The 18483-nt window shown below is 34.9% G+C and overlaps 1 protein-coding gene across 15 annotated transcripts in view; it reads right to left on the reverse strand.

Annotated features, from left to right (window-relative positions):
• AHI1 (Abelson helper integration site 1) overlaps positions 1 to 18483 on the reverse strand; it is a 222774-nt gene that overhangs the window by 108868 nt on the left and 95423 nt on the right. For all 15 annotated transcript variants that reach the window (XR_008625786.2, XR_004672188.3, XM_034962898.3 and 12 more), the window contains 2 exons: positions 16316 to 16342; positions 6163 to 6283 (listed from right to left, as the gene is read on the reverse strand). Coding sequence is in view for 13 of the 15 variants with exons in the window: in XM_034962898.3 (XP_034818789.3) it covers positions 6163 to 6283; positions 16316 to 16342 (148 nt within the window). In the remaining 2 variants the exon portion in view is untranslated. The remainder of the gene's footprint in view (positions 1 to 6162; positions 6284 to 16315; positions 16343 to 18483) is intronic.

Below are 18483 nucleotides of genomic sequence, written 5' to 3' on the forward strand. Positions count from 1 at the left end.
TATACTAAAATCTTAAAAACAATAAAAAATTTAACTGGAACAATAACTCTCAATTTTAAGAGCTGGTCAAGGGAATGTAAGTATATACTTTCAAAGACACACGAAATGAATGAAAAAATGCAGTTCTTCGACCAGATGCAGTGGCTCATGCCTGTAATCCCAGCACTTTGGGAGGCTGAGATGGGCGGATCACTTGAGGTCAGGAGTTCAAGACCAGCCTGGTCAACACGGTGAAACCCCGTCTCTACTAAAAATACAAAAATTAGCTAGGCATGGTGGCAGGCGCCTGCAATCCCAGCTACTCAGGAGGCTGAGGCACGAGTATCACTGGAATCCGGGAGGTGGAGGTTACAGCGAGCTGAGACCGCGCCACTGCACTCCAGCCTGGGTGACAAGAGCGAGGTTCCGTGTTAAAAAACAAAAAATACGGCCACATGCAGTGGCTTATGCCTGTAATCCCAGTACTTTGGGAGGCCAAGGAGGGCGGATCACGAGGTCAGGATATCGAGACCATCCTGGCTAACATGGTGAAACCCTGTCTCTACTAAAAAACACAAAAAATTAGCCAGGCATGGTGGCGGGCACCTGTAGTCCCAGCTACTCGGGAGGCTGAGGCAGGAGAATGGAGTGAACCCGGGAGGCAGAGCTTGCAGTGAGCTGAGATCGTGCCACTGCACCAGCCTGGGTGACAGAGCAAGACTCTGTCCAAAAAAAAAAAAAAATACAGTTCTTCAAATATTATTCAACATGTCGAAGCACAAGAGTTAGCTTGACAGATCTCTTAACCAATACCACAGTCACTGAATAATTTTATGATCTTGTTTAAATCAAATATTTTCACTGTGAAGGAAAATAGGATATGGCAAAACATTCGATTAAATGGTTGGTTATCAAGTTTAACATAGTTTTACAAGGTCTAACGGAGAACACACATAAAATTTGGAGAAGGCAGAAGCTATTCATAGTTTTAAAAAATCATGTCATCCCTATCACCACACTGTAAGTTTATAATTAATAAAGATAATATGAAGAGTGCATGAAGAAAGTCATATTAATAAAATGATTCATTTTCTTTTGTTTGACTCGACTTATCGATTTAATATGAATTTAATTTAGAGCAAAGCTGTGAAAATATATACAAAGTCCATAAAAATGAAATATGCTGTCCTTCAAATATAAACATGCAAAGATGATACAACTACCACATTGCCAGTAGTAACACTTCCTGCTAATTTCTCTCCCCTACCTACCCGTAACAGTGATTTTTATTACTGAATAATCCACATTTTAAAACTTAGTTTTACAGCAAGCTTGTCCAACCCATGGGCCACATGATGACTTTGAATGTGGCTCAACATAAATTCATAAACTTTCTTTAAATATTATGAGTTTTTTGCCTTTTTTTTTTTTTTTTTTTTAAACTCATGAGCAATCGTTAGTATTAGCGTATCTTATGTGCGGACCAAGACAAGTCTTCTTCCAATGTGGCCCTGGGAAGCCAAAAGATTGGACACCCCTCTTCTATAGTAGGGACTCTTGAGATGGTTGAGTGTGATCTTGATTCAGATAAAATAACATAGAATAAAACTTCTCTGTACAGAGCCTGTTGTTTGGACTGGAGACTACATACCATAATTACCGGAAATCAAGCCTTAAAAAAGTCTAACAATTGACAAACAGAATTATATTTAAAGGTCAAAGAAAGATGTAAGTTCATTAATCCTCAGGAAATAGGATGTCCTCCTTGACACCTCAGTCTCAAAAACCACACCTTTTCCAAAGAGTTATACTGTTTATATTATTACTTTGCAATATATCTTAGAACTCTAAAGCTAGTAAAAAAAAGAAGGTAATACTCATAGCCAGAGGGCCCACTTAGCAATGTGGCAGGACAACAAATGAAGGAGTGGCTCTAGACAGTCTCCCTGAGGGCTGTGAGCAGGGAGCCCACTTCATCTCCCTAAACATGTACCGTCGTCTAGGAATAGGCAGTTTGGTATGGTGAGGATGAGAAGTACTGAGCTAGACATGACTGCCACTAGCTATGTGAATTCTAACATGTCAGCCTCTCTGATTCTCGCTTTCACTGTACAGAAATTGAGTAATAAAAGTTTTGAGGTCCCAGAAGCTCTAAAATGATTTCACTCCCTATGATTTTCATGTTTACTCTACTTTTCAGAGAATTTTGTTGAAGATCAAATAAGGATATATATGAAAGCACTTTATAAATTTTCATACAAATGCAAGTTGCTGTTATTGTTTCATAGATTTTCTTCATTACACTAGAAAAGCATGGAAACAGTTTTGAGATACAATATAAGATGTTTACTACATGGTAAGGCATTTAGATGGGCTATGCCCTAAAATTAAACAGAAAATGTTAAAATTATAATTTTTTTCTTCTAAAAATTACTCAGGGAAGATGCTATAGTTTTAATTTTTATAGGATTATCTGATTTGTTAAGAACTTAGACTAATAGCTTAATGAACAGTTCCTAAAATAAGCATCTCATAGGAGCTGTATCCAGCTTTTCTGGATACAAGTAACCTATTCCTCACATAGATGCCAGCTGTATTCAAAGAAAAAAACACATTTTAGAATATCCCTTTCATATTCATTCCTTGGATAATTCTTTTACCTAGAGCAGCAGTACCCAACCTTTTTGGCACCAGGGACCAGGTTCATGGAAGACAATTTTTCCATGGACTGGGGGGCAGGGGATGAGGAAAGGTGAATGGTTTTGGGATGAAACTATTCCACCTCAGATCAGGCATTAGATTCTCATAAGGAGCTCACAACCTAGATCCCTACGTGCGCCGTTCACAGTAGAATCTAATGATGGCACTGATCTGACAGGAGGCGGAGTTCATGCAGTAATGCTCCCAGCTCCACCACTCACCTCCTGCTGTGCACCTAGGGGTGTGGGTCGGGGGTCAGGACCCCTGATCTAGGGAATAAAATGTGAATTCCTCAGTGCGGTATGATTTGACCCAATCTACCTCTGCAAACTTAGTTCGCCTTAAACACATTCATCTCACCTTTTCCAGTCAAACCAAGACTCAAACCACTCCCCAGCCATACCAAGCTCTCTTCTAAGTATTGTTAAAAAAAAATTATTCAATGATACTTGTTAAAGCACAGTAAGAAAGACTTTATTCAGGGCTACTGCAGTAGGTACAGGGACTACTGCAATGGGATTTTGCAGTTGGGGAGAAAGATTGGCTGAACTCCAAATACAGCATGGGCAAGTGGGAAAGAGGGAAGTCGAGAGAAAAGGAGTAATCACGAGTGGCTCCTAGTTATCTCTAAACAACTGGGTGAATGGTGCTGTGGAATACTGGGATTAGGAAAACTTGGTAGTAGGGGAAGTGGAGGTGGAGGGAAGGGTTTTTGGGGCAAAAAAACCAAGAGTTCCACTGGAACACATAAAGTTTGAGAATATTTTAGCTCTCCTATTCCTCTTTATTCTGGTGACACTTTGTTTACACTGTGATTTCAGAATTTGTCACATTCTGACTTAATTTGGTGCACACTTATTTGTCTCCCTAGCCAGACTAGAGGTTCCTGAAGGCAGAGACTGTAACATTTACTCCACATGCTAAATAGATGGCCTTAAACAAGGTGGTCACTTAAAATGATTTTAGAATGAATAAATGAAGCATTCTAGAAATTGTGAGGAATACAAATCAAAGAAGAGAGAAATGCTTACTTTTCTAGCAGTCTCCGCTACCTAGAACTCACCTTGAAAAAGATCAATAAAAGTTACAACAGAACATAAACCCACTGCAGAGTCTAGCACTCTAGCATGTAAACCCACTTACATATATATAAAATCAACCCCTACTCTTAAGTCTCCTAGCGTGAGTGCTAATGGGCTCATACTTACTAGCTCTGTGTAAATAGCTTTCTTTTATACTGTCCAAAGGCAAATATCGACAGATGTGACTTGTATATTTCAGATAGGTTTTCAGTGAGATTTTTATTTTTAAACATTCTATTTACATGATTTGTTTTTGTAGTCATGTATTTCAGATTCTAATAGATTATTCGTACAATCAACACTTAATTATTTATCCACTTTACAAACTGATTTGAACACTGAATAGAATCACAGAATTTTTAAAGCAGAAACTCACCATAGCCAGAGCCCTCATTTATTTGGAGGGATGAGAAAACTCTGGCCTGAAGAAACTGCTCAAGATTCCATGTTTAGAAATAGAGTTAGGTCTGAAAACTAGCTCACCTGGTTCCTAAGGCAGGATTTTTTTTCATAAACACTGGCTTCTTAATAAAAGAGATTAATTTGGCCATTTTGAGATGGACCACATATTATGCTTTTGCAATTTTTCTGTTCAGTGATATCTCAATGACATTTCTAAGAAAGATACGCCTTAAAATGAGGTTAGACATATTAGCAACCAAATGGCTTAATGGTCATGCTTCTGAGATAGTATGTGCAGGGATATAAATATCCCTCTTATGGCCTACATGGCCATGGAAACTGAAGCGAAATGGAGCCAATCCTATATATAATTGTGAAGTCTGAAAGGCTTGCCTTTATCATATCCCTCTTTCCCTTTAATTTGTCTCAGTGGTAATCCTTCTTCCCATTTCAAAGGCCTTCCTACCTATTCCCTCTGCTCTTTCCCTTTACAAAAAATGAAAAAAAAATTTGTATGTATTATCTATATCTTGTTGGCAGACAGATATAAGATACTGCTTAAATGAATTTTAAACAATATATTAACTCAACCAGATATTTACCTTCTAAGCTCTTAATCCTGAATTGTGGAATGAAAAGTTTGTTCCCAGACAGCTGGTAGGGATAGAGTGGTGGAGAGAGGTTCCCTCCCTCCTAGTTATAAGAATGACAAGGTCTGAAGCCAAGCCAAGTATCTATTTAGGGCGAAAAGAATAATCTAAAGAAGTAGTACATGACGCAGCTCCACTGGAAATAACAATAGCCAACACTATTACTTTAGTTTCTGGCAGATATCTGGAACACTAGAAATTAAACATTTCTAAGGTTTGAGATAACTGTTATTAATTATTATAGTGACTTGAAATTAGATTTCAAAGTAGTTCAAAGTTAGCTTACACATATTCATCATGTTTACAATATAAATATGTTATATTCACATAGCACCTTATGCTTACAGTGTTTTCATATGTGCAATCTCATTTAAACTTCAACAATATATAATATAAATATCATTTTCAGTTTTCAAATGAAGAGCCTAAGGTTTGCAGGTAATAAGGGTTATAAAAGGCACAGCCAGGGTTGAGCATAAGAGTTGTGAATCCAAGCATTTTCTCACTATAACATGTAACCTATACAGCAATATTAAAATAACTTGTATATGTAAGTTCCAAATACTTTCAAGGTAAAAAAGTGGTATATATTGTCCTCAAATTTCTAAGTAAATTATGCTGATCTTCTCATACTCAAATTTTCTTTTTCATATAATTTTTGTAAAAGATAATTGTTATTTTCAGCTTTCTTACCTTTCTAAAAGAATTCAGTAATAGAAAAAATACTGTCAAAAACATATAGCTAATGAACAGAAAAAGTCATCTTTCAATACCACAAAAACATTTCTCACTTAGATGTTTTTCCTTTGATATCCTTTAAAAACCTTATTGAAACTCATTTAAAACATTTGCCAAAACAATTGTATAGTTCACTTCAGTGATTCAGTATAGTTATGTAACAAGCTTTTTTGCATATTTTGTTAATTTGCCCTTTAATGGGATGTGGTATCACTACAGGTTACATCCTATTTCTGCCAAAATGTATTTTACCTTGGCTTTCCTTGAAATGAATTATAACATGGGATTATCCATCTATGATGGGTTCTTTATCTAATTGGGAAACTGAATCAGATTTAACATCATGCAGGTTTAAAACTCACGTGTTTTGCTAGTTTTAAATTATTATCTGTTAATAGCACATAGGTTCAGTGTATCTACTGTTACCAATTCCAAACTTACTTTTGAAATAACCTTGGTGATTTTAAGGACAAAAGAGATGCTAGAATATAATTTGTCAAGTGTAAAAACCGACCATTATGAGCTTTATTTCTAAAGAAATAAGTGATATTCATCAACACAACAAGCATCTGAACATTTAAAAGAATTGTCAAAGTAAGAAAGGGGCTCACCGGTCTGAGTGAAACCAAACTGATGTAGAATCTCTTGAGCGGTCAGCATGTTTGACTGCTTTAACTTAGACTGTTGTGAGGAAACTGCTGGTGGTGAAGTAAATGAGAGATTTTTGTTGACCTGTATTAGGAAAACAAATCAGAAACTACAGTGTAATTTCCTGGATTACTAATGCAAAAACTGGATGAGAAATATTTGCTTATTATACAAACCAGGACACATGATAGGTCAAAAGGAGTGGTAATGATGTACATGGTTAGTTTGTAAAGTTTACAAAAGAGAATCATTTTCATCAAGAAAAAAATATAATAGTAATTAGAACATAGCTATATGAAAATAAATCAGCCTTACTAAAGTTTACCATGGACTTGACATTATTAATAACTTAGAGTGGTCTTAAGTTATGCAAAGTAATGCAAGAAATAAAAATGACTCCTTGACTGGTTCAATTAAGGAAGAGTAAAAATGTTTCATATTCACATTTCCCTAGCATTTTAGTGAAATAGCAAGTACTTCCTTTTCAGAGATACACAGAAAACACCTGTACTACTCATGTTTATATACATCATGGTGACACAGATAACACAGCTGTAACCTAGCTTGCCATGTGAAATAGTTTCCATTGCATCAAAACACCTTACTCTTAGGATACTGTTTAAAAATATCATTAAAATAAGAAGGAAAATTTCTGTAAGTAAATACAGTGTTCTATAACATACAAAACCTAGTATGATTATCTGAGTGCACACTAGCCTCACAGAAATGAAATGCATAATAAACACAACATTTTAACTATAGCTCTTGTAGGAAAATAAATAGTTCACTGAAAAAGCTTGAAATGTTTATAGGCAAATTCATCTTGTAAATCAGAATTCATTTCAGAAAAAAAATCTATCTTTTTTTCATTATTAACAAATCAATCATTTAATCTTTTTCATTACTTTCAAAAAGCACAATAAAATGTGATCTATTTTGGAGAAATTGACAGTCTGATTCCTAATTCACTTCAAAAATGTAATCTGTAAATAAAATGATAATTTATGGCATATAAATATTACTATATTAAAACAGCCCCTTTCCCATTTTTTTGTTTAAATAATGAAAACCATACAGAGGACTTCTACTGTGCAAGCATTTAAAATTTTCCTTTTGATGTTCTGTATAAGACAATACTGGGCTCTTGTTACATGCCCTTTATCTGATTCATTATTTACATGTTTGTAAATTTTTTTTCTATTTTTTGCTTTTAAACAGTGATAATAAACAGTATATCTTAGTTTAGGTTTTTCTCTTAGAGCAGAGTTAGCAAATTCAGTGAAAAAGTCAATTAAGACCATATGTTAATATAGTTTTAAAGTAACTAAACTATTATGTCATCTCAATAAAAAATAAAAGTATTTTCCAAAGTAGTTGGGGGGGTCAAATACCACATCAGTCCTAAAATATCACCCAGCTTTAAAAATTCTATCAAAATCCATTAAATACAGATCAAAACTGACCAGTTATAGTGATACAATACCTAAAACAACAAACTCATTTAATATCTTTGAGCTTCACTTTCCATCTTTAAATGGAGATAAGAAAAATAATATCTATACTTCAATGCGAATGTGCCAGGAAAGCAATAATGATGAACTGGTATCATAAAGTGCTATTCATATGTTAACCATAAAGCACTAATGAACATTAAATAAGAAATAGATTAAATAGAATATATTGGCAAGGGCAAACCATAAAGTAGTATACAAATAAGGTGTTATATTAGTTATTATTAACATCACTAGAAGTAAGGGTAATTAGGTATTTATGATGTCATATGATGATGTAGCCAATTTTTCAGAGTTCTGTGCTTTCAAATGGAAAAGAACATATTTATCACTTAACTATTTAATTCGCTTCTTTTTGGAATCATTTCTCAGTTTTACTTCCTGAAAATTTTTATCTTAAAATCAAGTAATGCATTTAAAAATCTGGTGCAAACAAACAGGTGTATGCTGGAGAAATGAAGATATATCTATATACACACACATCTTTGCACACACACACACCTACATATATCCATATCTATAGATATAGATATACCTATAGATACACACAATAGCCATTTATAGTCTTCTTCTTCAGAAATTTGTGTTAAAAACAAAAAATACCAGGAAAGTTAAAATAGGATACTTAAATGCCTCTGTTCAAACAGAAAGACTTGCCATTCTTTTAAAACAAAATGTTTTTTTTAAAAACCTGTAATCTATATGTTCTTCCTAAACATTTTTATAATTCTGATCTTTCTTGACATAGTTTTTTACAGACTATTCAAATGTCCATAAAGTGATGAGAGCAGCAACGTAACAGAGCAGATAATTTCTAAAGTTTGGGGTAACTGTTAATTATTACTGTTATTATTAGATATTTGTTTTGAAATTAGAACTCAAATCATTTTCAAAGCAAGCTCGTACATATTTATTATTCCATTTAGAGGAAGAAAAATAATAATAACCATTAAATAGAGTGAAGCAATATCTATTTTTGAAATATGTGCTGCGGAAAAGAATTGCTTAATAATTTTACAACAACAGAAAGGTTGGTTAAGATAGTCTACCCTACACCAATCTACCCTCTTTTCACAACACCCTTTTCTGTTTGCTTCATGCAAAAACCACAGTCTGCCAAAGTCAGTTTAATACCTCCATATTGGAGAAAACTAAAAGCATAAAAATTTAATGAAATTCATAATAAAGAAAAAAAATCATCTGGAACTTCTGCCAAGTTAATCATAAAACTGTTTTGCCTACTCTTTTAGGGTATAAGCAGACAAGCAAAATATGCAAATACTAATTCTCTAGACGGGGGTTAATTTTCATGTTAAAAAACTTGCTGCTCTGAACATGAAATTGAATGCACAATATTAAGCAAGCTGACAATTAGTTTCTCTTTTAGTGATTAGTTAAAATTTAAAACCTTTGGGAGATATATAGTACTCATTTCCATGTATACTTACAAGTCTACCCTTTTAGCTAATTTTAGATAACACGCTACATTCACCTGAAGAATTGTTTATGAAGTTTCAAGCTGTGATGATATCTCAAGTTGGTTTTAAATTATAACCGAAAGAATGTTAATGCTGTCTGTATACTTAAAAGTTCACAGATTCATCTCTCTCTCCCAGACAGCTGTCATATTTTTCCACTAATATGAATAATAATGCAGATAATATTTTAATCTGATGGCAGTTCTGGTGGCATTAGAAAAAAAGAAACCAATAATACCCAGGATGTTTTTTTTCTTTTGCAAATCATGTATCTGTTGTAAAAATTAAAATACCAGTATTGAAGAAAAAGTTAAACAGAAAACTTGAGCCAAAGTGAGGTTCAAGATATTTGAAGTCAGGTATCTTTTACATTCTCATAATATAAATTTTAAGAGTAGCTTATGCTCTTGTGATTTCTAGCTTAGTAAAGTCTAAGCAATGAGTAGTCTATGGTATTATAAAGAGCAATTCAAATATGACCCCTCAGTCCTCAGATGTTTTCTTTACAAGACAGGACAGAGAAGTGAAGGATTTGGAAGAAAACACTGTAACTGTTAAAGAAAAATTTCTACAGCAATAAGATACCAGAAAAATCTTACCCCCAAACCAGTTCATTACTACTACATTAGCTAAAACCAGTATTCAAATTTGAATCAGTCACTATAAAGTTTTTGGTTATATTTAATCATGATTTTTGACCCTCTGATAGGTACCAAGGACTGGTGGTTCACAGATTACTGATATGACACTTTCATGTCAATTTCAAAATTAAGATCTAGTCCTGGCTCAAACCAATTATCCAGCAATATTCCTTAGGGTAAAGCAATTTACCTCAATGCATCTTGGTTTTCTCAAAACCTTTACCTCCTTTTCTCTCTTAGTTCACTGCCTTGCTTCACAGAGAAAATTTGGTCTTGAACCCCTGAACTTCTCATTTCCAAACTTATGAAAGAATGGACCTCTCCCACCTATCCTTATGTCTTTACTTCTAGGGTTAGAGGAAGAGGAGCATTCTGTTCAAGATTCATCCCTCAGTCCCCTTAGGGTTATCCTTAAAGCTCTTCCAAATTCTACTTTCAGGCCAGGCCCAACGACTAATGCTTATAATCCCAGCAATTTGGGAGGCTGAGGCAGGAGGATCACTTGAGTCGAAGAGTTCAAGACCAGCCTGGGCAACACAGTGAGACCTCATCTCTACAAAAAAATAAAAAATTAGCTGGGCGTGGCAGTGCACACCTGTGGTCTCAGCTACCCAGGAGGCTGAGGCAGGAGAACTGCTTAAGTCCAGAAGGTCGAGGCTGCATTGAGCTGTGATGATGCTACTGCACTCAGCTTGGGTGACAGGGAAGACCCTGCTTCAAAACGAAAAATTCTACTTTCGAATTCCTACTGGCTATTTCCCTGCAGGTTAGAAGCATAGACCCTTCTATTTTAGTACAAAAACAAAGAGGAAACAAACCAGCTAAAACTCTCCCTCTGATTCCATTACTTCCTTAAGCTTCGTTAAAAGCTAAACTCCTTGAAAAACAGCACACAACTGCAATCCATATATCTGAATCCTTCAGTCTTCAACCGGGTACAACAAAGCTTGTCTCCATGATAAAACTAAATTGGACTTATGGTAACCCTGGACTTCAAATGATCAAATTCAGCAGATTCACTTAGGCCTCTATCCTTCTCTCTTTGTTTCTGGGGAGCCATCTTCTCTTGGTTATCCTGCTATGTCCAGCCATTCCTCATCAGTGCTATTTGTTAGATCCGCTGAGCTCCTCTTCTTCCTTCACATCACATAATTACACTGGGCGGAAACATTTGTTTTCATCAATTCATCTGCCTTCTAATGCTGATGTTTCTTAAATCTAAAACACATCTCCTGATCATTAAGTTCAAAACTAAACTAACCTTTGCCCCACTGTTTACTTTCTTAGGGAAAGCCATCATTCTCCACCTACTTGCCAAGGCCAGAAAGCTGGGACTCATACTAGATTGCTCACCACGCTCCACATATAGATTACTATAGTTTGTACTACTCTTCCAGTTAAGCCAGTCTTCCAAATAGTGCCAAAATAATAAATCTTTTTTTAAAAACTTTTCTTTTAGGTCCAGGGGTGCATGTGAAGCTTGCACAGGTAAACTCGTGTCACAGGGACTTGTATGGATTATTACATCACACAGGTATTAAGTCGAGTCCCCAATAGTTATCTTTTCTGCTCCTCTCTCTCCTCCCACCCTTTGCCCTCAAGTAGACCTCAGTGTCTGTTGTTTCCTTTTTGTGTTTGTAAGTTCTCATCTTAATTTGCAGTTATCCAGTTTTGGAATGCCACGAAAAAATAATTATGTTTTTAAAAATTATTTTTTAAAAAAATCTTTCCAAATAATTGAAAAACACTATTCTACTCAAATCTCAAAAATATCCAAATATACGTTTTAAACAGAAAAATTAAAAAAATATTTTCTCTGGATTCTCTATTTTCTGAACCTTTAAAAAAATGTTTTCAGTGAATAATATGTTCCGAGGTGGATTCGACTACAATATACATTACCACTTTACCTTTACAGCACTCTTCCACTAAACATAACTCAATAAACTTCAGCTTGGCTGAATTTATATTCATCTAGGGTAGGTGATGTAATACTTCAAAAAAAAAAAAAAGATGAAGTTTCCTGGCTTCAAGAAGCTTACAGAGGTGTGTGGAGGGACAGATACATAAAGATTAGAAGCGAAAGCAGTTATTATGTAAAATTTAAAGAGACAGAAAAAGAGAGTGTGTGTTATTCCTCCCTGAGGTAATTTATAATCTAATGTCAAAAAGAAAAAAATTAAGCTGAAAGCTGAGTCATTCAAAGAGTTCCTTTTCTTTTTATTCATAAGCAGATAGCTACAGATAAAAGGTTAAATATCTCCGCAGGTAGCTTTCATGTTCACCTTATCTTTTGAAAAGTGTCAATTTACTGAGTGTGAGATGAATACATAATTGACTATCCCCCTACATGCACCTTTTCTCTTGCAACTTGAGGATTCAGTAATGTGACCATACCCTTCTTTTCTCCTCCAGCCTGTTTTTTTCCCTTTAAGTATTGAAGCCCCCAAAATCATCTTTGGAGAAAGGCAGACCCACAGACTGTGTCTGTGATTCTTGTTTTTTCTTCTCGGTCCTATCCTTAACCTCAGCAAAATAAACTTCTAAATTGTTGAGACCTGTCTCAGATACTTTTTGTTTTACAATTGTTTCCCCTTGCTTGCTCACTACACTACTTAAGCAAAGTGGTCTTCTTTCTGCTCTTTGAGCATGCCAGTTTTCTTCCTAGATGAGGATTTTTGCAGGACATGACTAGCTCCTTGTTAAGTGTTTCTCTCAGCAAGGCCTTCTATGACCATCCTCTTGAGAGTAGCTTCCCCTCCCAGTCGTTCTTTGTCCCATGAACCTATTTTATTTTCTTCACATCACTTATTATCTGAAACTACCTTATTTGTTTCCTTTTAAGATTATGTGTCTCTCTACAATAAAAGGTTCTTGTTCACTATAACATTCCAAGCACTTAGAAAAATACTTGGTAGATACTCAATAAATACTTGCTTAAAGAATGCTAATGGAAAAAGCAAGTGAGCCTTCAACAATATAAAAATACTGTAGAAGGGCAAAAACTTATGTAACGGACACTTGGGAAAAATGTATTATCCTAGATCTAATAGATGATAAACTGCATAAATATACTCTGTTGTTAAGATTAAAGACTTTTGACAAGGGTGCCAACACCAGTCAAAGGGCAAAGCACTCTTTTCAATAAGTAGTCCTGAGACAACTGGATAGCCTCATGCAATAGAATGAAAGTGGACCTATCCATCATACCATATACAAAAATTAATGCAAAATAATCACAGACCTGAATGTAAGATTTAAAACTATAAAAATCTTAAGAAGAAAACATAGGAGTAAATCTTTGTGACAAGGCTAGAAAATGGTTTTTTATTACAACACAAAAAGCACAAGTGACAAAAGAAAAAATAAACTGAACCTCATAAAAAAACCTTTTTGTTTCAAAAGACATCATTAAGAAAGTGAAAAGACAATCCACAATATGGGATAAAATATTTGCAAATCATCTAACTCATAAGACACTTGTATCTAGAATATATAAAGAACTTAAAAGTAAACAATAAAAAGACAAAAAATCCCAATTTTAAAACCAGGTGAAATATTTAAACAGACATTTCTCCAGAAAAAAAAGTACAAATGGCATATAAAAAATGCTCAACATCATCAGTCATAAAGAAAACACAAATCAAAATCACTATGATATAACCACTTTTCACCCACTAGGATGGCTATAAAGAAGAGAATACAAGTGTTGGTGAGGATGAGAAGAAACTGGAACCTCATTCGTACACTGCTGGTGGAATTTGAAAATGGTTCACATGCTCTGGAAAAAGTTTTGGGAGTTCTTCAAAGTGTCAAACATAGTTACCATATTACCCAACAGTTCCACTCCTAGATACATATCCCATAGAAATGAGAATATATATCCACACCAAAACTTATACACACAATGTTTGTAGGAGTATTATCTTAATAGCTAAAAAGTAGAAACAACCCAAATGTTCATAAACTGATCCAATATAACAATACGTAACCTATTCATACAATGAAATCTTATTTGGCAATAAAAAGTAGTGCAGTTGACCCTTGAACAACATGAGTTTGAACTGTGCAGGTCCACCTATAGGTGGATTTTTTTTCAGTAAGTTACACCAAGTGTGCCTGCCTCTCCTGCCTCGCCTTCCCACTTCTCCACCTCTTCTGCCTCTGCCCCCAGTGAAATAGCAAGACCAAACCCTCATTTTCCTCCTCAGGCTACTCAATGTGAAGACAAAGGAAGACCTCTATGATGATTCACTTTGCTTAATGAATAGTAAATGTACATCCTCTTCCTTTTAATTTTCTTAATAACATTTTCTGTTCTCTGGCTTACTTTAAGAATATAGTATATAATACACATAACACATAAAATATGTGTTAACTGTTTACATTATCAGTAAGGCTTCCAGTCAACAGCAGGCGATGAGTACTTATTTTTTTGGGGAGTCAAAAGTTATACATTAATTTTTGACTGCACAGGTGGTTGGTCCCCCTAATCCCTGTGTTGTTCACTGATATATGTTACAAATAGAGGAATCCTGAAAACGTTATTTTGAGTAAAAGAAGTCAGTTATAAATGACTACATACCATCTGACTCCATTTATATGAAATGTTCAGATTAGCCAAATCTATAAAGTATATTAATGGCTGCCAGGAATTTGGGGTATGTTCCAAGAGTTTGTATTTGGAGTGTGTATGTGTAGGAATTGGGAATGACTGCTAAGAGATATGGGGCTTCATTCAGGGGTGATGAAAAACTCTAAAATCAGATAGTAGGGATGGTTGCAAAACTTTGTGAATATGGTAAAAACCAGTGAACTGTATATTTTAAAAGAGTGGACATTACGGTATATAAATTATAGCTCAATAAAACTATTATAAAAAAAGAATAACTGAAGATACTAGTAAGGTTAATTTTTCCAGACACTGACTCATTTCCAAATTAATCATTTTTTCAATGAGTATTTATTCTACCTTTATTAAATACTAGGGATATGAAGATGAATGGCATGATCCTTCACCCTTGGGGAGTTTCCAGATTAGTAGAGGCTGTTCTCCATAAAGCCTTGCTCAATCTGTGCAGGACACTTTATTCTCTGGACATTCAGACAGCATTCCAAAAGAAGAGTATGCAGTACATTTGTTAAATAAAGAGAAATAGCTTTGAATTGCTAGTCAGAAAATAAATTGTATTTTTGCCTCCGATTTTATACACAATGAGTACTTCAGAAGGTTTAGTAATCTTGGAGCTACAATCATTACACCAATCATTGCTATCAGGAACGTTTCCTGAACATCTGCAGTACAAGTCAGAATATAGCTTGTTCTCTTTTCCCCCCTCGTCTTCCTTCCCCTTGTCTATATTCCATATCCTGTTGACTTGTGATAATTAGGTATAAAAGTGATGGGTTCTGCAACTGATGCTGGACAGCTCAGTGATGGGGTAAGTCTTGTATTTTCTGACACGTTCCTCCCTCCCTAACATGCCCCATCAGGAAAGAGACAATAGCCTATTGCATTCCAAGTGCCTACTACCAAATGGTAGTAGGTGCCCACTGAATTAAAAAAAAAAAAAATTCCATTGCACTGACATTATATGAAGCGCTCTCTAAATATACTAACATTCTAATTCTTTCCTTCTGGATGTTTTACCTTCTCTTTGTGATATATAATTATATTTGTTAAATGAATAGACGTCTAATTATTCAACTGAATTTTGGGAGTGGACAGAAGAGGGAAGGATGAACTCATGTTGCCATTCCAACTCCTTATTTTCCCAACACCTAAATTAAAAGTTACACATAAAATAACCTTGCTTGTAAAAGAGGAAAGCTGCTGTGTTGAAAGCATATAAGATACAATTTAGTTGGAATTGTTTACTAATCGAGAGCCTTTTTGTACACTACCATTTTTGGAATAACTTGGGACCTTGGGCAAATCACTCAACCTGAATAAACTTCAGTCTCCTCCTTTCTAAAATTGGAATAACAATTATATCTAATCCATCTCTCAGGATTATTATACAGTATAGTTAAATGAGAAAAGAAATGTGAAAGACTTATAAATGAAGGAGAGCATTATCAGTACAATAAATCATTTATGTACAGCTTGCATACATTTCAATGCTTATACAGTTTACTCAGCATATACCTACTGGAACTATATTGACCGGTGTCTTATACAAATTAAATATCATATAAAATTTTTCTCAGAGAATGACATGACCTTGTTGATCCTTTACTGAAAGTATCTCCATCACTTAGTATTCTTAAATCTTTAAAAATGTGAAGCTACTTGCTAAATGATCACCCTTACTAAATTATCAGGTTCCAGTATTGTAATTCTTTGATAAAGCTGAGCTCCAATAATGAAAGTACACATCAGATTAACTTTTATAAAGGTTCCAAACTCTATGAATGGTGCATTCCAGTTCTTTGGAGCATCATTATACCTTTAAAGTTATCTTCCTGGTAATAAAAACTACTTACTTTTGCAGCACAGGAACGTATCACCTCCTAAAAGAAACACAATAAAATAAGGAAGTATTCATAATTTCATTAAATATTGACTGTTTTCAAAACACTCAGATGTTTATCTTCTAATAACCTAAATCAGCATTTGGAAGTTTCTTTATCCATTATCCTGCCGTTGTCACTCTGCATTGTTTCCAATGAAAGAGACTTAATGACATGTTCAAGGTAAATCTAACTTGCCCAAACAAATGGCACTGTGAGACTCCCGAGGGCTCACAGGTTATCTGCCTCAAGAAAAACTTGCTCTTCAATCAATAGAATAAAATTCTATACTAGAACACTAACAGGTGTAAAAGACACATGCTGAGTTAAATGCAATATATAATTATCTCTATAAATAAAAATAGCCATAACTATCATTCCCATATTATTTGTATCAGATGAAATCTAATATTAAATAGTAAATACTACTAAATGATAAAATATATGACTATTATTGAAAGAGCTACAGAAAGGAACTCTGTACAATTCATGGTACAAGGCCAAGAAAAGATCATTTTGAAAGAGAAACTAGTAAAAGTCGATGTATTATGGACAATTTGACAATCTGCTGCTAAGGAGAGAGTAAAAATACTCAAGTCTGGCCGGGTACGGTGGCTCACGCCTTGTAATCCCAGCACTTTGGGAGGCCGAGGCAGGCAGATTACGAGGTCAAGAGATCGAGACCATCCTGGGTCAACGTAGTGAAACCCCATCTCTACTAAAAATACAAAAATCAGCTAGGCGTTGTGGCGTGCACCTGTAGTTCCAGCTACTCGGGAGGCTGAGGCAGGAGAATCACTTGAATCCGGGAGGTGGAGGTTGTAGTGAGCCAAGATTGCACCACTGCACTCCAGCCTGGGCGACAGAGTGAGACTCCAACTCAAAAAAAAAAAAAAAAAAAAAAGAAAAAGAAAAAGAAAAAAAAATACTCAAGTCCAGTCCAATTAGGAGTTAGCCAGCATATAGCATTAGCCTAGTACAGTGCTAGTGAAAAATGGTCATAATCAACATGGAGTTTAGAAAAAAAAAGAACTGAAAAAAATAGATACTTCTCAGTTATTGGGAGCATTACCATTTAGTCATAATATAAATCATTTAATTATTTATCAGCATACTTGACTGCATGTTGCTGCCACAGCAATACCTAAAAGCATTCTGCAACCTAGGTAAGACCTCAGAGGTGGACAGTACCTTGAGAACATCGGTATATCTCATTCTAAGTTTTTAGATCCAGAAATTTGATTTTATCAGTGCATCCACAGTTGCTCAAAATCTGGAATACCTATTAATTTTTTTATCTATAAATTTCTAAGAGCCAGATACTGTATCTAAAGCATATCAGTAATTCAGTCACTAAAAGGAGACAGTTAAACTGACTGTGGACATGGGAGTCCAACTACCTGGGCTGAATCCCAGCTCCAGTGCTTACTACTTGTGTGATCTTGGTTATGTGGCTTGATCTCTGTAAGCCTCAAAATCCTCTTCTGGAAAATGGGAATAATACTCAACCCTATAGGATGGTTTGAGAATTAAATACAATAAAATGTAAAGCCTTTAGCACAGTGCCAGAAATATATCAATTATTACTAATAATTAAACATGTTAGTTATCATTAATCAATATATACGGTGGTATCTCCTGTGGGGTAGAGAAAATTAATCTTTTTTCAAAATTGGCATAAAACATTTTCAAACCCATTCAATCCATACTCCTATGGCTCTACTTAGCAATCAACTCTGTGATCATTAGCCTGGGCTTCAGGTTAAATTTAGACAGGACGAGATCTTGAGTGTTCAGGCTGCCAGAATGGTCTACCTTTTATTATATTACAAGGTGTATTTTCATGGATTCTCATTTATTAATCAACTTTTTGTAGGACTGATTAATCTTAATAGATACTACAGATTCTAAGCAACCCTGGATGCACTGATAAAATCAAATTTCTGGATCTGAAAACTTAGAATGAGATTTACCAATGCTCTCAAGATACCCGTGAAGTCTTACCTGGGTTGCAGAATGCTGTTAGGTATTGTTGTGGCAGCAACATGCAGTCAAGTATGCTAATTATGAAATAATTAAGTGATTTATATTATGACTAAATGGTAATGCTCCCAATAACCGACAATTATCTATTTTTTGTA

Source organism: Pan paniscus, chromosome 5, assembly GCF_029289425.2.
Source record: "Pan paniscus chromosome 5, NHGRI_mPanPan1-v2.0_pri, whole genome shotgun sequence".
NCBI classification, from domain to species: Eukaryota; Metazoa; Chordata; class Mammalia; order Primates; family Hominidae; genus Pan; species Pan paniscus.